Genomic DNA, 23,965 nt, shown 5'->3' on the forward strand with positions numbered 1-23,965 from the left:
AGGTTCTCAGGCTAGGGGTCGAATCAGAGCTATAGCTGCTAGCCTATACCACAGCCACGGCAACATGGGATCTGAGCCATGTCTGTGACCTACACCACAGCTTACGGCAATGCCGGATCCTTAACCCACTGAGAGAGGCACGGGATTGAACCTTCATCCTCATGGATGCTAGTCGGGTTTGTTAACCATTGAGCCATGATGGGAACTCCAGATTTGAGATATTTTAGAAATAGAGTTGACAGAACTTGCAGATAGACTGAGTGCAGAGGCTGAGGGAGAGGGAACAAAAATGACTCAGGTTCTTCTACTGCAACTGGGAGGATGTTTGGGTCATTTATTGAGATGGGCAAGACTGGGCAGGCACAGGTTTTGCATGAGGATGTGTGTGAGAAATTAGAGTTTTGTATTAATTTAGAGATGGTCGATAGGCACTCAAGGGGATGTACCTGGTAGGCAGGGGAAGTAGGGGTCTGTAACTCCAGGGGGAGTTCATGCTTTAACCCATAACACAGCAGTATGCAATAGAAATAGAAAATGAGCCACATAATTAAAAATTTCCCAGTAGTCGGAGTTCCTGTAGTGGCTCAGCAGTAATGAACTGGACTAGTATCCATGAGGACTTGGGTTAGATCCCTGGCCTGGCTCAGTGGGTTAAGAATCTGGTGTTGCCATGAGCTGTGGTATAGGCCACAGATGCAGTTTGGATTCTGTGTGGCTGTGGCTGTAGCTGTGGCTGTGGCCCGCAGCAGCAGCTCTGATTCAACCCCTAGTCTGGGAACTTCCATATGCTGCAGGTGCAGCCCTGAAAAGCAGCAGTCACATTAAAATAGTAAAAAGAAACAGGTGAAACTATTTTTTTTCTTTTTTTTTTCCCCCCTGCAACCACGGCATGTGGAATTTCCCAGGCCAGGGATGGAACCTGTGCCACAGCACCAACCCAAGCCGATGCAGTGACAAGGCGGGGATCCTAAATATGTGCGTCACAAGAGAACTCCATAGGTGAAACTAAAATAATATATTTAGCCCCCCAAATTCCAAATATTATCTCAGTACATAATCAATATAAAATTATTGACGAGACAGGCTGCATTCCTTCTTAGACATCCGGTGTGTATTTTATATTTAGAACACATTTAATTTGCATTCACCACATTTCAAGCGCGTCGTTGTTGCACACCGGATAGAAGTTATCAAAAGGTTCAGCGCAGAGACTTCCAGGCCGGGAGCTTGGATCCACTCGGAGGGTACAGTAACGCACTTCCGCCGGAACATCCCGGACCGAAATCGCGGAGGAACGGAAGTTGCGCCTGAGCGTGCGCAGTCGCAGACTGCTGAGCCGGGATCTGGGGTAGCTGAGAGGTTCTTCAGCCCTTAGACGCCAGTCACTCTGACTGCGGGAGGTGAGCGGTCCCCCGGGAGAAAGTGGCCTGTGCCCAGGCCCGCGGCCCGCGTATGGAGCTGGAGGGGCGGGGGGGGGGGCAGGAATGCGCGGTGTTCAAGGGGAGGATAGAGCAGTGGTTATGGCGCGTTCTCTGGAGTCAGACTGTTGTAATTCGCACCCTAGCCCCTTGCCTACTCATTTGTGATCTTGGCCAAGTCACCCCTCTTCCCCTCCAGTCTTAGCTTTGTCACCTGTGAAGTGGCGGTGATAGAACCTGCCTCCTGGTTGTGTGAGGATTAAATACGATAATCCACGTGAAGCGCTCAATACCGCTTCTGACACATTGTAGTCACCCAGTAAGATGTTTAGGCTGCTTTATTGCTTATTTATATTGAGACAAGGCTGTTGTCTTATCGTTTTTGTCGACTGCCGATTTATGTTGGGCCCCACAGAGGCCCCTACGTTGTGCTAGGCGAGCATTTTATTTATGTTATCACATTTGATCCTCACAACAGACACGGAGATAGGTTCTATAATAGATACTATTTTCTCATTTTACACGAGGAAGTGGAAGCTCCCAGAACTTAAGAAGCTTCCAGGTGTTCAAAGATACCTGGCCAGGCCAAAGATGGGTCAGACTCTGATTTTAGGGTCTTAACCACAATGCTCTTTGCCCACCCTTAAAGGGGGCATGGGCTGCAGATGTGCAATTAAGTTATGCCTTTATGTCTCACCACCTCTGAGAGGTATTTTTATCCTTATTTTATAGAGGTGGAATTGGAGGCCCAGAGACAGGAATTTGACTTGCCCAAGGTCACACAAGTTAAGGGGCAGAAAGAGTTGACTTTATAGCTCACAGTAAAAGTGTGCTGTTCTCTGTCACTTGAAAGTAGGTTGGCATTGTTCCTGCCCGAAGTGCTGGTGCCACATATGGCAAGTGATTAGGTTGGAGAAGTAACAGGCCACATGTCATTTTACATGTAAAACACCTGTCATGTTCTAGAATGGGAGACATGAAGAATGTAGAAATGAATGAGATTTGTTCTCTGCTCTCTGGGACCTCCCAGCTCCCAGGGGTAGGTAGTAATTAATAGCAGAGTGTGATGAGTCTTGTGATAGAAATTTAGGAAGAGGTTTCGGGAGCCCAGAGGAGGATCCCTAGACTTTGGGAGTAGTGGCCAGGAAAGGCTTCCAGGAGGAAGCAGGGACCTAAAAGTAGCATAGAAGTTGGCCAGGTCAGTTGAGAGACGATATACCTAGAGAGAACAGCATGTGTAAAAGCTTAGCAGCCAGTGAAGATCAATACAAAGAAATCTGGTATGGCTGGAGTGAGGCAGTCGGGCTGGAGGTGTGGGGTCCATTAAGAATACGTGGTGGAAAGTATGTCTCCATCTTCTGTACTTTGAGTCACCTAGGTTCCTTCCTGGGAGGCACTCACTGTTTTTTATGCATTCCAGAGATACTGTCTGCATTTATAAATATGTACCTGAGTATTCTACTTTCTTACACAGATTTGTGGGTTGCCTACTGTATCTAGTATAGCACTTCGCTTCCTTGCTTTTGTCATGTAAGACAAGATTCAGCCTTACTTTCTAACAGTTGCATCTTATTCCATTGTGTGGATGTACTGTGACTTATTTAGTTAGTCCCTTGTTGATGACATTTAGATTTTTTCCATTCTTTGCTGGTAGAAGTACTGCTGCATCAAATATCATTAGAGGTAGGTTATTTTGAACATGTAAGAGTCTGTCTGGGAGTTCCCACTGTGGCACAGCAGGTTAAAGACCCACCGTTGTCTCTGTGGTGGTGCAGGTTCTATCCCTGGCTGGGTGCAGTGGGTTAAGGATCTGGTGTTGCTGAGGCTGTGGCGTAGGTTGGAGCTTCAGCTTGGATTCCATCCCTGGCCTTGGGAACTTCCATATGCCTCAGGTGTAGCCGGAAGTCTTATCTGTAGGATAAATACCTAGGAATGGAACTGCTTGGTCAGAGGGCTTGTGTGTTTGTAATTTTGATGGAAGGTGGCAAATTGCTCTCTTCTCCCAGCCATGTGTGAGAGGGCCTGGCTGGGAAGTTTCAAGGCAGTAATTTGAGACTCTTGAAGAGGGAGGAGTCACTGATCAGGCATATGGTGCCCCCATGTTAGATACTTTCCTTTTGAAGGAACCTAATGGGAGATGCCTTTAGTACGAGGTTTTCACAGCAGGGGGAGGCAGTGGAGCAAGGTGATGGGGTTGGGGGCGGGGCACAGGCTTTAGTGGTAATACAGGCCTTTATTTGAATCCTGACTCAGCTGATTACTGGCTGTGGGAACTTAGGTAAGTCCCTTAGCCTCTCTGTGTCTTTTTCCTCATCTCTGAATGGGGATGATAATAGTGTCTGCTGCTTATGTTACTCAGGATTGCTGTGAAGATTTAAAGAATTAATGTACCTGAAGCCCTTGGAACTGTGCCTGGCACAAGGTGCTGCTTTGTTATTTTGTTAGGGCTTCTCTTTTCATCTCTTCCATCCCTTTGTTTTGAAAATAGACTGCCTGGATTTGCATCTCATCTCTGGCACTCCTTTGTATGATCTTTGCCATGGTGATTCATTTTTTTTACCTGTAAAATATTATTAAAGGGACAGTGTTATTAAGATACTTGCTTCTTAGTTTTTTGTGAGGATTAAGTGTATTAATATACTTGAGGCACTTAGAGCAGTGCCCTATACACAGTGTTCAGTAAATGTTAGTGATGTCTCTCATTCTCTTGCAGACTTTGGGCTGTTTTAGTACCATGCATCCTTTACAGCATGTCCTCCAAGTGCAAAGGTGTCTGAGGTGGGGGCCCTTGGCCTCTGGGTCCTGGCGGCTGCTCAAGACCTGCAGGGCACACAGTGGTGTCCCCAGCACTGCACGACCCAGTCCAGAGAGGCAGCAGGAAGATGGAGTTTGGAAAGATTTCAGCTCCAGGCTGGCCAGTGGACCAACTTTTCAGCATTTTTTAAGAAGTTCTTCAGTTCCTCAAGAGAAACCACCTTCTCCAGATGTGGAGGACCCACCCCCATATCTCACAGTGGATGAACTTTTAGGAAAGCAGAGAAAAGGTTGGTTTTACTTTTCTTCTCTAGGCTCCCTGCTTTGCTCTTTTTCAGCATCCATGGTCTGATTTTTAACTATTTTTTTGTTACAGACCTGGCTTTGGAGGGTTAACAGAGTGGGAAGGCTGCTGAGTTATGGACTTGTCAAACTCCACCACGTAACAATAATATAAAGAAACTTATAGTTTTGGTACACGCAGCTGGTGGGTAGAAGTCCTGGGGAGTCCTCTTTTTGATTGGTTTTGGAAACCTTATAATCTCTGTTCTCATTTTTAGATTATCTTAAGTTATAAGTAGGTTTCGTAGTTGGTGCTGTAGAAATTCATTCTTTATGCTTAGGCAGAGGTTTTCTTACAAACATAATATGATCAGTTAAACTGCCTTAAAAAAAGTTTGAAGAGTGAGTTCTCTGGTGGCTCAGTGGGTTAAGGATCTGGCACTGTCACTGCTATTGCTTGAGTTGCTGCTGTGTTACACGTTTGATCCCTGGCCCAGGAACTGCATTCCGTGGGCGTGACCAAAAAAAAAGTTTGAAGAGATATTAAGAGACAATCAGACTTTTCTCCTTTTGCATTGTTTCCAAAAAAATGTCCCTTTATATTTATTTGTTTATGTATTTATTTATTTAGGGCCGTAACCATGGCATATGGAGGTTCCCAGGCTAGAGGTCGAATCAGAGCTGTAGCTGCTGGCCTACACCACAGCCATAGCAACGCCAGATCCAAGCTGTGTCTTCGACTTATACTATAGCTCACGGCAATGCCGGATCATTAACCCACTGTTTGAGGCCAGGGATTGAACCTTCATCCTCATGGACACTAGTAAGATTGGTTTCTGCTGAGCACAATGGGTACTCCAGAAATTCTCTTTATAATTCTTAATGATTTGGTTGCAGTCATATGGTGCAAATTATTTGTATTGTGCTATTTTCTCCTTCCTTCCTTCCTTTCCTTTTCCTTTTCCCTTTCCTTCCCTCCCCTCTCCTCCCCTTCCCTTCCCTCCCCTCCCCTTCCCCTTCCCCTTCCCCTTCCCCTTCCTTTCCTTTCCTTTCCTTTGGCTGTATCCCGGCATATAGAGATTCCCAGGCTAGGAGGCAAACCATAGCTATAGCTGCTGGCCTATACCACAGTCACAGCAACGCAGGATCTGAGCCACGTCTGTGACCTACACCAAAGTTCATGGCAGCACCGCATCCTTAACCCACTGAGCAAGGCCAGGGATCAAACCTGTGTCCTCATGGATTCCAGTCAGTTTCATTTCTGCTGAGCCATGATAGGAACTTCATGCTTTGCTTCTTTAATAAATTTTTTCCAGAATGAATTTCTAGGAGTTGGACTGGTAAATCAAGGAGTCTGTACACTTTGTGACTCCTGCTAGGTGTTTTGTGGTGTTTTATAATCTGTTTTTCCCTTTGGTCTCTCCTGGACATAAATTTGGTATTTTCTTTTTTTTGGATAAGGAAAGTGAGCCAAGAAGTTTTTTTTTTTTTTTTAAATCCTAATTGTGGAGTTCCTGCTGGGACACAGTGGGTTAAGAATCCAACTGCAGTGGCATGGGTCGCTGCAGAGTTGCAGGTTTGCTCCCTGGCCCAGCGCAGTGGGTTAAAGGATCCAGCATTGCTGGGGCTGGGGTTTGGATTCATTCCCTCACCTGGGACCTTCCATATGCCATGGGTGCAAACGTTAAAAAAAATTCTGAATGTTTCTTTTTTTAAAGCACATTACTGCTATTTTCTATTGATTTTCAGGTGATTGTCCTTCAACTTTTAAGTCCATTTAGAATATTTCGGTTCTTTGGGTTAAAATGTGCTGGTGGGGGCAGGGTTTAATATAGTTCAATTTGAAGAGGCTTGCAGAGTGTGAAATTGATGTTCTTAAAAGTTTGTGTAGGGAGTTCTCCTGTGGTGTAGCGGGTTAAGGATCCAGTTTTGTCACCACAGCTGCTCAGTTTGCTGCTGTGGTGCAGGTTTGATCCCTGGCCTGGGAACTTCCTTATGCTCTGTGAGGCGCCCCCCCCCCCCCCCCGCAAAAACAGAGTGTAATGTGTAGATTTAAATTTATTTCCCCCTAGGTTGATAATCATTGCTGTCAGCTAGTCCTCCCTTTTCTAGTGGTTTCATAACCTTATTTCCTGATTCTTTGGTGCATGTTTTCCCTTTATCTGAAATGACATGACTTATAATTGGTGCGTATATATAATGTAGTATTTCTTTTGTTCTGAAAGGCTGTCGTTAATTTGGGGGTACATCTGGCAGTTAAAAGTGTCTTGGAATTGAGGCAACAGGAGACTTAGAACTAGTGGATAACCAGTTGCCTCAGGTGTTTTTGGGGCATTTGGGGAGGAGATGTTTTGAGATGTGTGGTCCATTTTGTCTGCCTGTCATGGAATTGCCCTCTCATTGCAGTCTACCTTGAGACCTATGGCTGCCAGATGAATGTGAATGACACAGAGATAGCCTGGTCCATCTTACAGAAGAATGGCTACCTGCGGACCAGTAACCTTCAGGAGGTATACACATTTCCTGCTTCCCCTTGTTGGCCCTGGGCTAGATTCTGCGTTTGTGCTGGTTCTTAGGTGGGATTGCAGGAACAGGATAAGGCCTAGTGAGAGCGAGTTCCCTTGAGGAAAGCGTGTAACGTGGGACTGAGGTGTACTTTTGTTCCAGTTATTTTCGTAACTTTTATGGTGCTGCTCACCTTCAGGCAAGGAACTAGGTTAAACATGAGCTTTGAGGAGGAGGGAGATGGGGAGTTGGTGTTTAATGGGTACAGGTTTTATTTGGGGAAGATGAAATAGTTCTGGAGGTTAATGATGGTGATGGTTGCACAACAATGTGAATGTACTTAATGCTACTTAACTGTACACTTAAAAATGGTTAAAGTGGCAAATTTTATGTTATGTGTGTTTTTACCATACTTAAAAAGGGCTGTGGGCAGTGATTCTACAAGGCTAATTTTAAAATCATAATTTTTCTTTTTTCCCTTGTTCTCCACTCAGGCTGATGTGATCCTCCTTGTCACATGTTCTATCAGGTGGGAATTTATTCTTTATCTAGAGGGTGAATATATTTTATATAATACTGCCCAAACCAACAGTGCCAGGCTGGCCATAACTATGTCGATGAGATAGTGGATTTGCGGTTTTACAGCAGTGGAGATAGTGATGATAGAACTGGCCAGCATTTGCTGTGTATGTAGCGTGTGTCAGGTCCTTTGCTGAGCCCTATATGTACACTAATTCTTACAACAACTCTGTGAGGTAGCTGCTGTTATCAAACTTATTTATTTATTTATTTATTTTGGTCTTTTTCTGCTATTTCTTTGGGCTGCTCCCGTGGCATATGGAGGTTCCCAGGCTAGGGGTCTAATCGGAGCTGTAGCCACTGGCCTATGCCAGAGCCACAGCAATGCGGGATCCGAGCCACGCCTGCAACCTACACCACAGCTCTCGGCAACGCCGGATTGTTAACCCACTGAGCAAGGGCAGGGACTGAACCCGCAACCTCATGGTTCCTAGTCAGATTCGTTAACCACTGCGCCACGACGGGAACTCCTATCAAACTAATTTTATCCATGAAGAAACCAAGAGTGTGCTGAGTCACTCAACTTTTCCTAGGGATATTTTTCAGCTAATGGCACGTTTATGATGTAGCTCATATCGTAAGCTACATCATAGGTGTAGTCCATGGCCAGGGACAGAGTTTTATTTTTTAATTTTTATTATTATTGTTATTTTTGTCTTTTTGCCTTTTCTAGGGCTGCACCCACAGCGTATGGAGGTTCCCAGGCTAGGGGTCGAATTGGAGCTATAGCTTCCAAGCCTATGCCAGAGCCACAGCAACGCTAGATCCGAGCTGCGTCTGCAACCTACACCACAGCTCACAGCAACGCCGGATCCTTAACCCACTGAGCAAGGCCAGTGATCGAACCCGCAACCTCATGGTTGGTTCTTAGTCAGATTCGTTAACCACTGAGCCACAACGGGAACTCCAGGGACAGAGTTTTATTTATTTATTTATTTTTTAAAAATTTTTTTTTAAAATTTTTTGTCTTTTGTCTTGTTGTTGTTGTTGTTGTTGCTATTTCTTGGGCCGCTCCCGAGGCATATGGAGGTTCCCAGGCTAGGGGTCGAATTGGAGCTGTAGCCACCGGCCTACGCCAGAGCCACAGCAACGCGGGATCTGAGCCACGTCTGCGACCTACACCACAGCTCACGGCAACACCGGATCGTTAACCCACTGAGCAAGGGCAGGGACCGAACCCGCAACCTCATGGTTCCTAGTCGGATTCGTTAACCACTGCGCCACGACGGGAACTCCCGGGACAGAGTTTTAAATAGAGATGGGTCACATTCATCAGAAGTGAACATACCCTGTTTATTACTTTGTGTATAAGGCCTGTTAATATTATGTTTCCTCAGCTGGCTAAACTATCAAGTAACTCAACATTTTTGTTCTGAGGGCCTCTGCTGTAAGACACTGAACCGGGTGTTTTGGGAGATTCAGAAATGAACCCTTTCTCCGTGGAGCCTGACTTTGAGGAGCTTCGTTTCATATGGCAACTAAGACAGATACATAGGTGGCTCTAAGATGTGTCAGAAGGCACTAGATAAAAAGCAGTAAAAAAAGGAGAAATTGCTAAGTATAGGGAGAGGTATAGTTAGAATGATAGGAGAACAACTGGCCAACAGAGGAGAGTTGGGGAAGGCTTAGTGAAGTAGATTGTTTTTGAGTTTGGCTTAAAGGCTTGTCAGGATTGGAGAGGTGCAGGGAGAGTGTCAAGTGGTGCTTTTTAGTTGGCTCCATGCCTGTGTTCCCTAAGCCTCAAAGGTACATATTCATTCAAGCGTCGAAGGTTGGTTTTATTTTCTTCCCATTGTCTTACTCTTTTAGATTGTTTTGTAGTTTCTTTTCTTTTCTTTTTTTTTTTTTTTGGTCTTTTTGCCATTTCTTGGGCCGCTCCTGCGGCGTATGGAGGTTCCCAGGCTAGGGGTCTAATCGGAGCTACTGCTGCCAGCCTACGCCAGAGCCACAGCAACGCAGGATCCGAGCCGCGTCTGCAACCTACACCACAGCTCACGGCAACGCCAGATCGTTAACCCACTGAGCAAGGGCAGGGACCGAACCCGAAACCTCATGGTTCCTAGTCGGATTCGTTAACCACTGCGCCACGACGGGAACTCCCTGTTTTGTAGTTTATTTTCAAGTTCAGGACTCTCTCTCTTTTTTTGCTGCTCCTGTGGCATGTAGAAGTTCCTGGGCCAGGGATTGAAGCTGTGCCACAACAGCGACCCAAGCCGTTTCAGTGACACTGCTAGACCCTTAACCTTCTGTGCCACAAGAGAACTCCTCAGGACTATCTCTCTTTATCTCTGTAGGGAGAAGGCTGAGCAGACCATTTGGAATCGTTTACATCAGCTCAAAGCCCTGAAGTCAAAACGGCTCCGCTCCCAAGTACCTCTGAGGATTGGGATTCTAGGTATCTGGTACTTTGCAGATTTTGTCAGTTTTGAGACTTGGGTTTCTCTTAGAGGATGGATTCCCAGTGGTGAAGAAATCTTACACATCCCATTCAACTCTTAGACTTAATGTCAGAGGCTATGGGATTAAATGAGATAAAGCTTAGAAAAGGGCTTTTCTTAGTGCCTTGAAAATAATAGATACTCTGAAAGTGGTCTGTCCTTCCTAGAGTCTAATATGGCCCACGGTGGCACAGAGTAAAAGAGAGAAGAGAGTTTGGAGTCTGAAGGGATGGCTTGAATTTGCCACATAGGTACCTTTCCTCTTGATTCCTAAAGCATGTCCAAGTGAAGATCTAATTCTGCATTGACCAGTATGATGGTCACTAGCCACACAGTTACTTAAATTTAATGAAACTTAAATAATATTAAAAATTCCCTTTTTCAGTCTCACTGGCCACATATTGACTGCTCAGTAGCCACACTAGTAGCTACCAGTTTGAATAGCACAGGTAAAGCACATTTCTATCATCTTAGAAAGTTCTATTGGATAGCTCTGGTCTAGGTGGCTGGGAGGCATATTTTATTTTATTTTTATTTATTTATTTATTATTTTTATTTATTTTTATTTTTAGGGCTGCACCCGAGGCATATGGAGGTTCCCAGGATAGGGGTTGAATCGGAGCTATAGCCATTGGCCTACACCATAGCCTCAGCAACGCCAGATCCAAGCTATGTCTGAGACTGGCACCACAGCTCATGGCAACACCGATCCTTAACCCACTGGGTGAGGCCAGGGATTGAACCTGTGTCCTCATGGATCCTAGTCAGATTCGTTTCTGCTGAGCCATGATGGGAATCCCAGGGAGGCACATTTTAAAAATAAATATTCTCTGCCCTCATGGTCCCACAGTTTAGTCAGTGTACTTAACACTGTGTCCATTGTGAAATAGTTAACTCCTCTTGATGATGGGTTAAAACACAGGTTGGAGCGTATCCTTTTACACAGATTAATATAGTAAGTGATGCAGGAGGATAGAAGAATTATCTATTTTGTTCCATTTCACTTCCTTCATTATAAAAGCCTTTGGGTATATATCTGTTAGGAATGTCTGAAATCCCCCAAATAGTTTTCCCTTTTTAATTGTGGTAAAATATATGTAACATAAAGTTTACCATTTGAATCCTTTTTAGATGTTTAGTGGCATTAAGTACCTTCATGTTGTGCAGTTTCATCATGCATTTCCAGAACTTTTTCATTTTCCCAGACTGAAACTTATACTATTTAAATAATAACTCCCCATTCCTCCCTCACTTCAGTCCCGGAAACCACAGTTTTACTCTTTGCCTCTATCAGTTTTATTGTTCTGTGTACTTCATATAAATAGACCGATACAGTATTTTTGTGATTGGCTTTTTTCACTTAGCTAATGTTCTCAAGGTTTATCCAGGTTGTAGCATGTGTCAGAATTTCCTTTCTTTTTAAGGCTGAATAGTGTTCCATTGTAAGTATATACCACGTCTGTTGATGGACACTTGGGTTGCTTCCACTTTTTGGCTCTTGTGGGTGATACTATTATAAACATGGTTGTATAACCAAGAATAGTTCTTAAACAAAATTTTTAAGGGTGTTTGTAATACAATACACTTTTCATTCTATAGTCTTACTAATAACAGTGTTTTTTTGGTTATAGAAGATATAACTGTAGATGGTTAACTCATTTCTTATAGGTTTTAGTAAGTATTATGGGCAAGAAGAGGGATAGAAGGTATAAGTGCAGTTGTATGTAGCATAAGTTTTATTTTTAAAAAGTTCCTGGAGTTCCCTGGTGGCCTGCTGGTTAGGGATCCACCTTTATCACTGCTGTGGCTTGGGAACTTCCATATACCATGGGTGTGGCCAAAAAAAGTTCCTGACACAAAATATATATATATATATTTTTTGTCTTTTTGCCTTTTTCTGGGGCCGCTCCCCCAGCATATGGAGGTTCCCAGGCTAGGGGTCCAATCAGCTGTAGCCGCTGGCCTACGCCAGAGCCACAGCAACGCCAGATCCAAGCCGCTTCTGCAACCTACACCACAGCTCACAGCAACACCAGATCCTTAACCCACTAAGCAAGGCCAGGGACTGAACCCGCAACCTCATGGTTCCTAGTCGGATTCGTTAACCACTGAGCCACAACGGGAACTCCCTGACACAAAATATTTTTTATTTATTTGTAGCACCAAGTAATTTTCAGCTGAAAAAAAGAGGTTGTTCATGTCTAGAAAGGTGGTTTAATTTTTTCCAGGCATTTAATTGAATTTCTCTAGAGCCCCTTTCCCTGTGGTTTTCTTGATTAGGAAGATGCAGGTTCCTGAGCTACAGAAGTGTTGGGCAAATGTGAGGAATGATGCTAAACTCTTAGAGAAGTTTCTGTGCTCTGGTCTCTGATCCAGTTGGAGAGTATGTGTGCTGAGAAGAAGCAGTGAGACCAGATGAACTGGGAACAGGTACTTAGCTTATTTCTTCCCCCGGCTCCAGGCTGCATGGCTGAGAGGTTAAAGGAGGAGATCCTCAACAGGGAGAAGATGGTGGATATTTTGGCTGGTCCGGATGCCTATCGGGACCTTCCTCGGCTGCTTGCTGTTGCAGAGTCAGGCCAGCAAGCTGCCAATGTGCTGCTGTCTCTGGATGAGACCTATGCCGATGTCATGCCGGTCCAGACGAGCCCCAGTGCTACTTCTGCTTTTGTGTGAGTCACTGACCAAGAGACAAGGAGTCTCTTTCTCCTTTCTTACTTTTGTTTGTTTATTTGTTTATTTTTCTCAGTTCTTTTTTTAAATTATGGTTGATTTACAATGTTGTGTCAATTTCTGCTGTACAGCAAAGTAACCCAGTTATACATATACATACTTTTTTTCCATAATATCTTCTGTCAATAGTAATGCAGATGGCATTATTTTGTTCTTTATGGCCAGTAGTATTCCATTGTGTATGTACCACATCTTAATCCATTCATCTGTTGATGGACATTTAGGTTGTATTTATTTATTTATTTATTTTTCTTTTTAGGGCTGCATCTGTAGCATATGGATATTCCCAAGCTAAGGGTCCAATCAGGGCTGTAGCTGCTGGCCTATACCACAGCCATAGCAATGCGGGATTAAGCTGTGTCCTCAATCTACACCACAGCTCACAGCAGTGCTGGATGTTTAACCCACTGAGCAAGGCCAGGGATTGAACCTGAGTCCTCATGGATACTAGTTGGGTTCACTATCACTGAGCCATGACAGGAACTCCTGTTTATTTATTTTTTTGTCTTTTAGGCCCATACCCATGGCAAATGGAGGTTCCCAGGCCAAGAGTCTAATCGGAGCTGTAGCTGCTGGCCTACACCACAGCCTCAGCAATGCCAGATCTGAACCGTGTTTGCAACCTACACCACAGCTCGCAGCAATGCTGGATCCTTAACCCACTGAGTGAGGCCAGGGGTCGAACCTGCAACCTCATGGTTCCTAGTTGGATTTGTTTCTGCTATGCCACGATGGGAACTCCTGTTTATTTTTTTGATTGTACCTGTGGCATGTGGAAGTTCCTGGGCTAGGGATCCAACCATATCACAGAGGTGACAATGCCTGATTCTTAACTGCTAGGCCACCAGGGAATTCATTCTTTCTTACTTTTACAGTAATCTAAAATTTATTTAATTTAATTACATAAAAAGTTAATGTACTTAGTATAAAATACAAAAAATAAAAAATGATGTAGTTAGACTCCCTCATACCTGTCATCCTCAGTCTCCTAGGCCACCTCTCAGAGGCAGCAACGTTAGTAGTTTCTTGTACAATCCTTTTAGAAGTATTCTTTGCATATGCATTCATGTACATAATAGGGAATCTTTACTACCCTCTTTTCAGTACTTTTATTTTTTCACTTGGGAAATATCTTGGGAGTTCCTGTCCTGGCTCAGCAGAAATGAATCTAACATCCATGAGGACACAAGTTCAATCCCTGACCTTGCTCAGTGGGTTAAGGATCTGGTGTTGCTGTGAGCTGTGGCGTAGGCTGGCAGCTACAGATCCAGTCAACTCCTATCTTGGGAGTCTCCATATGCCATGGGTGTGGTCCTAAAAAGACAAAAAAAAAAAATTAGCTCTTGATGGTTTTATAGCCTTTTCTTATTTAAAATAGGAACATTTGTTATGTCATTAAATAGTCTATAACAGATTGACAAATAGGCTTACAGCCTGTTTAATAAATTTAAGTTTTATTGTAATACATCCATGCCCATTTATATTTAACAACTCTTCAGTGAAGATCTTTTTTTCTCCCCACACTTGTGACATGTGGAAGCTCCTGGGCCAGGGATTGGACCTGTGCCACAGTAGTGGCAATACTGGATCCTTAGCCACCAGAGAACTCCCTTCAGTGAACATCTTTAATGCATGTCTCTCTGTAATTACTTCTTTCGCATACATTGAGGCCTTCATATACAGGATGCAAATGAAAGATACTTACTTAGCATTTGGATCAGGAATGAGTGAGAATAGCAAAACCTAGTGTTTTAAATCTAAGGTCTCCACTCCTTATACATGCTTTATAGTATTTATTTTTTTTCTGGTCTGTATTTTAAAAGTTCAAAAATGTATAAATATAAACAGAAAGTTCAGATGTGGTACGTTTGCACCCCATTCCTTCATCTTGTTGCCCATCAAAGTAACCATTGTATCCACCAATTACAGTTTGGTTTATATCCTATGGTTATCAAATAATAGTTCTTAAAGATCAAGAAAATGTCTGCTTTATTTTGCTTCTTAGAGCTTAGTTTGGTCCAGGGTAAGCATGTTGCCAAGAATTCAGAGCCAGAGGATAACATCAAGGGACATGTGACCTGCTCCTTGGGTTGGACTGAGTCATCCTGCTCCTGTTACTAAGTTTTGGTGCTTTCCTTCCCAGGTCTATCATGCGAGGCTGTGACAACATGTGCAGCTACTGCATTGTTCCTTTCACACGTGGCCGGGAGAGGAGTCGGCCTGTTGCCTCCATTTTAGAGGAAGTGAGGAAACTTTCTGAGCAGGTGAAAAATTCTTTCTGTCAGGCTTTCTTACTGTGAATGTGTTTGTGGAAGGATGAGGACCACCTTTCTAGCCTTGCATCCTATGCTGTCTCTAAGCTGTACAGGTTTAGAACCATACCTGGCCAGAAAGAAATACTTGGGTGTCCATCTTTGGTTTGCATATTATAGGCAGATCCACGGAGAAGTTTGCTTAGGTGGCAGCACATAGAATGGAGTGCCTGAGCTTAGAATTGGATGATTGTGAATTCTGGCTCCACCATTCTCTGGCTGGGTGCCCTGGCGCAGGTCATTTAACTGTCTTCCTCAAAACACAGTTTCCCCATCTATGACAAGAGGGTAAATACTTTCCTTGCTGAGTTTTTTGAAGGACTGTTACTAGGAGGATGATCTTTACTGGCACAGAGTAAGTTTTTAAGAATGATTTATTAGTCTGTGTGTTCTAGGGTATTCCTGCATCTCCGGTTCATTTTATTGCTGAGCTAGCTCACTAGTTGAAGGACAGAGGATAGGTACAGATAGTGAATTGGATCAGAGGCTAGAGGGGAGTTATCTGCTCCCTTCCTCCTGTTGGGGGTTGGCTCCTCAGCCCTCGAGAGGGTCTCTCCCTAACCCGAGTTGCTAACCATTCAGCCCTGAAGGAGAGGATAAGCAGTAGGACTGTGGAGCTTTTCTTCCACTGGAGTCTCCTGACTTGCTAGGCTCAGGAACTGTGGGAGGTTAGCCCCTGCTCCAGTTCTAAATCAGCAGCTTGCCTTTGCTTGTACACTCTAGCACACTTGGTTCTCTTCCCTCACCCCCAGATTCTCAGTTCCCTGAGTTGGTCTCTGGCTGCTCACAGGCACTGTGAAGTATTCTCCATACCTCGCAACTCCAGACATTTTCTAGTCTACTGTTGTCTCCTTCCTCTTCCCTTCCAGCTCCCCCACAGTGCAAAACTCACTCCTTCAGGGTAGAGGCATTCTGGTAAATAGATTGAGGTGACGACAAAGCTCCCTAACCTTTCTCAGTTATATGCAAATAACCTTTCTCAGTTATTTGCATGTAAGAGAAGGAACTTAACATTAAAGTGAATCTTAGTGAATTCAAAGCCATTGACTTATGAAAAATTAAGATTCTGCATTTTGTTTTAAAGTGTCTATTAGGTGCTTACTTTGCTTATGGAGTGAGTCTTTTTTCTTTTTTGCTTTTTAGGGCCACACCACGGCATGTAGAGGTCCCCAGGCTTGGGGTCAAATCAGAGCTGTAGCCACCAGCCTACACCAGAGCCATAGCGACTCTGAATCTGAGCCATGTCTGCGACCTACACCACAGCTCTCGGCAACGCCAGATCCCCAACCCACTGAGCAAGGCCAGGGATCAAACCTGCAACCTCACGGTTATTAGTTGGATTCGTTTCCGCCGCGCCACAATGGGAATTCCCCTGCAAACAAGTTTTTAAATTGCTCCCAATATATTTATTTTCTCCTTTTCAGGGACTAAAAGAAGTGACGCTCCTTGGTCAGAATGTTAATAGTTTTCGGGACACTTCAGAGGTCCAGTTCAACAATGCAGTGTCCACCAACCTCAGCCGTGGCTTTTCCTCCAACTATAAAACCAAGCAAGGGGGTCTTCGTTTTGCTCACCTTCTGGACCAGGTCTCCCGAATAGATCCTGAAATGAGGATCCGTTTCACCTCTCCTCACCCCAAGGACTTTCCTGATGAGGTGAGTATTGGCAGTTTATTGTGCCAAATGGACATCAGTATGCTTAAGCATGCCAGAGTCTGGGCCCTAGGATGAGGGAGACGTATCTGTCCTCACAGTGTCTGGGGATTCTGTGGTGTATTGCTCTATTGCCCTCTGAATACACCAGCCCTTTTGGATAGATTTAAAGTCCACCAAAGTGGGGAAAGATACAGGACTGTTACTAATGGAAGCCTAAGACCAGCAGACCCTGAGGGCTGTGCGGAGAGAGATCTAATTACCAGGTGGTATGGGAAGGACGGATAGGGAGGCAATGTGATGCAGTGGGAAACAGTCCAGACTTTGGCCTCACACAGACCTGAGTTCAATCCTGGTTCTTCCATTGCTTTAGCAGTATGGGTGACCATTTCAGCTTGTTATCTTCATTTGTAAAATGATTAATAATCACTTCCTACTTTGGGTAGTTGGGAAATAGATACAGTGTCTGGAAGGTACTCAGCAAAGTACCTGGCATGGAGTATGTAGTTCATATTTGAAACCTTCTTTTGGAGGATTTTTTGTTTTGGTGAAATGTCTTTTGGCCCCACCCCTTTTTCTCCCCCTTGATTTTTTGTCTTCTTATTGAGTTGTGAAATTTCTATATGTATTCTCAATTCAAATCATTTTTTAGTGTATTTTTTCAAATACTTCTAGTTTCAGTTTCTTGATGGTTTCTTTTAAAATGGCTAATTAGTTGGTAAGCTAGATGAAACAGATGGTCTGTGCCAGCACTCAATAGCCCAGTGGCTTCTGACCGCTGCTTGCTTTCTTCAGTCTTTTTTGTTTGCTTGTTCTTTGGCCACACCCATGACATACAGAAGTTTCCGGGCCAGGGATTGAACCCATGCCACAGTTACAAGGCTGGATTCTTAACCTGTGCTACAAGAGAACTCTAAATGCTTTCTTTTTTTTTTTTTTTGGCTGCACTCATGGCCTGTGGAAGTTCCCAGGCTAGGGACTGAACATGAACCATAGCAGTGACAATCCCTAACTGCCAGGCCACCAAGAAACTCCTTTCTTCACGCTCTGAAAGCAGAGATACCATCAGGTGAAATGTCTGGGACAGACAGACTATGGCTTGAGCAAAAGTAAAGGATATGGCTTGTGTTTGTTTTAATCACAACGAACTCTTAATTCTCAAAAATTACCCTTGGTGGAGAAACAGTGAGGGTGGTATTCCTTTCTGCAAGATTCTTTGGTGAGACTTTGATGACCTTTAATGTGTTCTATTTGATTAGGTTCTGCAGCTGATTCATGACAGAGACAACATCTGTAAACAGATCCACCTACCAGCCCAGAGTGGAAGCAGCCGTGTATTGGAAGCCATGCGGAGGGGGTCAGACTTGCTTGGGGAGGGGCATTCTGCACCTTTCCATGTTTTCTTAAGGACCAAGCAGTGTCTAAGAACCTACTGTGGTGTGTGGCACATAGTAGCTGCTCAACCAATATTTATTAGATGAGTAAACCCATGAATGTTGTGATGTTCATTTGATCAGTATAGACTAAGGACTGGATCACTCATTTCATTTGTTTAGCGTTTTTTTTTTTTTTTTTTTAAGCACCTGCTGTGTGGCACATTGAGATTTTAATCCTTTAGCTTTTAACATTAATGTTTTTTAGGTCTTGGAATTTAAATGTAGCTCTGTGTGTTCATTTACTTTGGAAATAATAATATAGCAGAGATAAGACTGAAAGGACAATGTGACAGATAGCAAGCTCTATGGAACTAGTGACTTGCCTTGTATTCCAGATTGACAAAGAGTTTTAGAGACCTTCTTAAATGTTTACTCTGTTTTCATTTCTTAGTTAAATAAAAAAAGGCTATTTAAAGTAATTTATAGAGTTCCCGTTGTAGCTTAGCAGCTTAGGAACCCAACTAGTGTTTGTGAGGATGTGGGTTTGATCCCTGGCCTCACTTAGTGGGTTAAGGATCCAGCGTTGCCACAAGCTGCAGCATAGGTCACAGATGTGGCTTGGAACCAGTGTTGCTATGGCTGCGGTGTAGGCTGGCAGCTGCAGCTCTGATTCAGCCCCTAGCCTGGGAACCTTCCATGTGCCATGGGTGTGGCCATAAAAAGAAAAGAAATGTTCTTGAATTAAAAATTTATAGATTTATAGGCTCTTGATTAGGTTTCAATACAAGATTTGGATCAAAAGGGCTCTTTTGGGAGTTCCCTTGTGCAGGATCCGGTGTTGTCACCAAGGTGGCACAGATTTGATCCTGGGACTTCCACATGCTGTAGGCATGGCCACAAAAGCAGGAAGGAGGGCGGGTACTTTTGGGTACTTTAACCTACTTTGTATTGTCCTGTGTGAATGAGAAGTGGTTACATGTGGTAATTCATGGTGTTATCTTCTTACAGCATTCATTTAAAGAAGATTGGTTCATCTAAGCTCTTTCTTTTTGTTCTTTATTGCAGATATTCAAGAGAAGCTTATGTGGAATTAGTTCATCATATCAGAGAGTCTATCCCAGGTACGTTTAATTAATTTACTTATTTTTTGGTCTTTTCTAGGGCTGCACCCGAGGCATATGGACGTTCCCAGGCTAGAGGTCTAATCAGAGCTGTAGCAGCCGGCTTACGCCACAGTCACAGCAACGTGGGATCCGGCCGTGCCTGCTACCTACACCACAGCTCACGGCAATGCTGGATCCTTAACCCACGGAGCGAGGCCAAGGATCAAACCTGCAACCTCATGGTTCCTAATTGGATTCGTTAACCACTGAGCCATGACGGGAACTCCCCCAGGTATGTTTAAGAAACATATTTTGCTGAGCTTGTCATTCTGTGACCATGGGTCAGATGCAGGCAACACCTGTGGCAATAAATTGTTCACCTTTCACACTTTTGCCTATTTCATTTCTTTTTCCAGTTCTTTCTGGTTGTTTTTTTTTTGTCTTTTGTCTTTTGTCTTTTTAGGGCCCCCCCATGGCATATGGAGGTTCCCAGGCTAGGAGTTGAATCGGAGCTGTTGCTGCCAGCTTATGCCAGAGCCACAGCAATGCCAGATCCAAGCCATATCTGCGACCTACACCACAGCTCACGGCAACGCTGGATCCTTAACCCACTGAGCGAGGCCAGGGATTGACCCTGTAACCCCATGGTTCCTAGTTGGATTCATTTCCACTGTGCCACAATGGAAACTCCCTTTCTGATTTTTTATTTTTTTAAAAATTATTATTATTTTTTGTCTTTTGTCTTTTCAGGGCCGCACCCACAGCATATGGAGGTTCCCAGGCTAGGGGTCTAATCGGAGTACAGTTGTCGGCCTACGCCAGAGCCACAGCAATGCTGGATCCAAGCTGCGTCTGTGACCTACACCACAACTCACTGCAACGCTGGATCCTTAACTTGCTGAGCAAGGCCAGGGATCAAACCTGCAACCCCCTGGTTCCTGGTTGGATTCATTTCCACTGTGCCATGACGGGAACTCCCCTGGCTTTTAATGTCTTGGTCTTGTTAGAAATAAGAGGATTAGCTTGTGGCCTCAAGGCTAAAGAGATTCCTTTTCTATAGTCTGTGTTTCTGAACATATGGGAGAGACCTTGTTCCTTCTTGTTAGTTGGCAGAGTTATGGTCTAAATTAGTTCTGATTTGAGAACAATTGATATCTTTAAAAATGTGTGCTTGGGAGTTTCCATTGTGGCTCAGTGGGTGTGGGTTCGATCCCTGGCTTTGCTCAGTGGGTTAAGGATCTGTTGTTGCTGTGGTTGTGGGATAGGCTGGCAGCTGCAGCTCAGATTGGACCCCTAACCTGGAAACTTTGATATGCTGCTGCAGGTGCGGCTTTAAAATGCAAAAAAAAAAAAAAGGTGTACTTAGAGGTAATTCCTTTCCTATTGCCATAACTCTTACTCCCTTTTCTCTTTTCCCTTCCTCCTAATAAAATTACTCTAGTCTTTTAGTTCAGATTTGTTGACAATGTCTACTTTTTTTGTTACAAATTTATAATTATTATAACTTGTGTTATGCACAGATACTTTCATTTGGATGGGGGGGTTCTCTGGGCTGCACTTTTCTCATCTATAACATGGAGTTAATAGTACTCACCTCATTGGGTTATTGGAATAATTAAAGTGTGTTAAAACATTGTGTTTAACTTCAAAAGTATATGTTTGTATGAGGTACTGTAAGGTCTTCATCAGTAAAAGAAGGACAAATTTGAAAATATGGACTCCTACTGTGTCTGTGAGTCCAACATTTGGAGTGAAAATTACCTTTTCTGGCGCTGAGGGGAATGTAAATGGAGAAGCCAGGTTCCAACATGGGAAGCTTTTAGATGAGCAGGCCTTTCCCTATTGCTCTGTAATGACTATTCTCTTCCACTTGCACATGGGTTGAATAGCTCCAGGAAAGGCCTTATAGTTCTTATCCCTCCCTCTGCTCCACAAGTGCCAAAGGCCTTTCTTGAAGGTGAGCAGCAGCCATAAGCTGTCTTTTGTTGTTGTGTTGCAGGTGTGAGCCTCAGCAGTGATTTCATTGCTGGCTTTTGTGGTGAGACGGAAGAAGATCACCTCCAGACAGTGTCTTTGCTTCAGGAAGTTCAATACAACATGGGCTTCCTCTTTGCCTATAGCATGAGGCAGGTGAGCCCTGGGCTGGGGGAGGAGCTATTTCTGTGCTGAGACTGACATCATCCCTGACTAGTTTTTGGTTGATTGTGGACTGCTGGGAAGAAAAGAATGCAGCAGCAAGGTAGTCCTTGAGAAACCATAGGATCTTACCATTCATTTCTTTATTTTTTCTAAAAAAAAAAAAAAAAATCTACCCTTTTAAATAATTGAGCAATTTGAGATGAAAACCAATTACTTGTGCCAATATTACTCTCCATTAGAATATTTAAAATTATGTTTTGGTCGCTTAGAATTTGAATGTGGAAGGAGAGAGATGATTCTCTTTATAAGAAACTTAAAATCATTTATTAACATGCAGAACTTCTTTTTTGGTCTACGGATGTGATTTGTTTTTCAGAGACCACTTGTCACCCTCCCAGCCATCCCTGGCTATTTTTGTTTGTTTGTTTTTGTTTTTTTGTCTTTTTTGTCTTTTTAGGGCTACACCTGCAGCATATGGAGGTTCCCAGGCTAGGGGTCTAATTGAAGCTGTAGCTGCTGGCCTACACCACAGCCACAGGAACATCAGATCTAAGCCACATTTTTGACCTACACCACAACTCATGGCAACACTGAATTCTTAACCCACTGAGTGAGGTCAGCAATCGTACCTGCGTCCTCATGGATCCTAGTCAGATTCATTTCCACTGAGCCATGATGGGAACTCCCCCTGGCTGTTTTCAATTTTCCATTTTTTTAAGCCAAGCAAATCCACTGCAGCCCACTTTAGAGTTTCTCCTATAACACTGATTCCCAGGAATGCAAAGCAGAAGAAGATGAGGAAGGAAGGAGAGAGTGATGTGTATTTCCTGCAGTGAGGGGATAGTCCTGGTTGTCTGCCATTTTCTTGTTGGAAGGAATGAATTTGCCTGGGTCACTTCTCATCCCCAGTCACCTCAGGGGCAGCTTGCCTTATGTTTGGGTTGGAGGCTGAGGGGTCTCTGTGGCTAAGGGGCTCAGGAAAGCTGTCTCATGAGTGATTGAACCATGGCTGTCACTCAGCTGCTCTCAGCCAAGCTAATTCATGTCTTTTAAAGCCCACTATCTAGTGTCCTGTGGGCAGTGTAACTGAGTCAATTGCATGTTCATGTCTCTTACAGAATTTTTTTCAGGGCTAAATTTTTTCAGGAGCTATTGGGTTCTGATTTGCTTCTTTTCTGTGGCCATCACAGATACGCAAGAAATAATCTTTTAATCCTGGAATTGGGAATTTTCAGTTTGTGGTGGAAGTATATCCTATGGACATTGGATATGAGTGTTTACTTTGACATTGAATTCCTAGATTAGGGTTAAGGTCAGAGAGGTTTAATCAAGTAGTATAGTGGATGAGAACAAGCACTCAAATTGTGCCTCTCTCATTTAAAAACTATGTGATTTGGGAAAGATTTTTGCTTTTTTCATCTGTAAAAGGGGACAACATTTTTACAAACTCATCAGATTATTTTGTGGATTAAATAAGATAATTATTATAAAGTTTTATAATAGTTAAGTGTACAATAGAGATAAGTTCTTTTTGTTGAGAATAGAGTAAACCCTCTAAAAGAATTCTGTTTTAGAATTCTCTATCCATTCTTCATTTCCCTCTGGATTTGGTAGTTCTCTTAAAGGCACATTGGTTTGAACATCCTGACTTTGGTGTACAGACTTTCCACTTTCGTTTAGCTCACTGATTCTCCAACTGTATTATGAGCTTGTGTACATAAAGATATATATACATAGAAATGTGTGTGTGTGTATAAAAATGTATGTACACCATAGTTTTAGGTGATTTAAAAGCTTTTCAAGGATTGGCGTTCCCGTCGTGGCACAGTGGTTAACAAATCCAACTAGGAACCATGAGGTTGCGGGTTCAATCCCTGGCCTTGCTCAGTGGGTTAAGGATCCGGCATTGCTGTGAGCTATGGTGTAGGTTGCAGACGAGGCTCGGATCCTGAGTTGTTGTGGCTCTGGTGTAGGCCAGTGGCTACAGTTCTGATTGGACCCCTAGCCTGGGAGCCTCCAAATGCCACGGGAGTGGCCCTAAAAAAGACAAAAAAAAAACTTTTCAAGGATAAATTTCCTTTTTTCTTTTGAGTAGGTAATACACGTTCATGGTGTAAAATTCAAAGGGTCACAAGAGTATGCAATGCCAAGGAGTCGTTCTTTTTTCTTCCTAGGTTGCCTAGTTTTCCAACTTCCTTATCAACTTCTTCTGTAAATTTCCTTAATTCCTTAGCAACTTCTCTAAACTTCCAGAGATATTTCATGTATTTATAAATCTATTTATATTCATTCTTTTCACACCGACATTATTATACATGGTATAAATACCTTGCTTATTTCTGATAAGAGTATACTTTGGAGAGCAGTTATGTCAGTATATACAGAGCTATCTCATTCTTTCACAGCTGTGTAATATTCTGTGGTTTAGATAAACTATAGTTTGTTTCATTGGTTATCTATTGAAGAACATTTACTCTGCTTTGCATCTTATGTCTTTATAAACACTGCTGCTGAGTAACCTGTTACATGAATTATTATATGTGTCCTATAAAAATATCAAGACCAATTTTGAGTCTATGATTTTCATGTGCTAAATTTATTTTGTTTTTTTGTCATTTAATTTTTTTAAATGATTTTTATTTTTTCCATTATAGCTGGTTTACAGTGTTGTGTC

The 23,965-nt window shown here is 43.3% G+C and overlaps 1 protein-coding gene across 3 annotated transcripts in view; it reads left to right on the forward strand.

Annotated features, from left to right (window-relative positions):
* Positions 1-1,312: 1,312 nt before the first annotated feature.
* CDK5RAP1 (CDK5 regulatory subunit associated protein 1) overlaps positions 1,313-23,965 on the forward strand; it is a 31,882-nt gene continuing 9,229 nt past the window's right edge. For 2 of the 3 annotated variants that reach the window (XM_047771305.1, XM_047771306.1), the window contains exons 1-11: positions 1,313-1,400; positions 4,132-4,462; positions 6,861-6,964; positions 7,454-7,488; positions 9,833-9,933; positions 12,438-12,648; positions 14,853-14,973; positions 16,446-16,676; positions 17,933-18,030; positions 19,115-19,170; positions 21,152-21,282. In XM_047771305.1, coding sequence (XP_047627261.1) covers positions 4,153-4,462; positions 6,861-6,964; positions 7,454-7,488; positions 9,833-9,933; positions 12,438-12,648; positions 14,853-14,973; positions 16,446-16,676; positions 17,933-18,030; positions 19,115-19,170; positions 21,152-21,282 — 1,398 coding nt within the window. In that variant the 5' untranslated portion in view covers positions 1,313-1,400; positions 4,132-4,152. Of the gene's footprint in view, positions 1,401-4,131; positions 4,463-4,548; positions 4,660-6,860; positions 6,965-7,453; positions 7,489-9,832; positions 9,934-12,437; positions 12,649-14,852; positions 14,974-16,445; positions 16,677-17,932; positions 18,031-19,114; positions 19,171-21,151; positions 21,283-23,965 lie in introns of those variants that run through there. The other variant, XM_047771307.1, reaches the window with a different exon arrangement.

This window comes from Phacochoerus africanus, chromosome 3 (genome assembly GCF_016906955.1).
Source record: "Phacochoerus africanus isolate WHEZ1 chromosome 3, ROS_Pafr_v1, whole genome shotgun sequence".
NCBI lineage: Eukaryota > Metazoa > Chordata > Mammalia > Artiodactyla > Suidae > Phacochoerus > Phacochoerus africanus.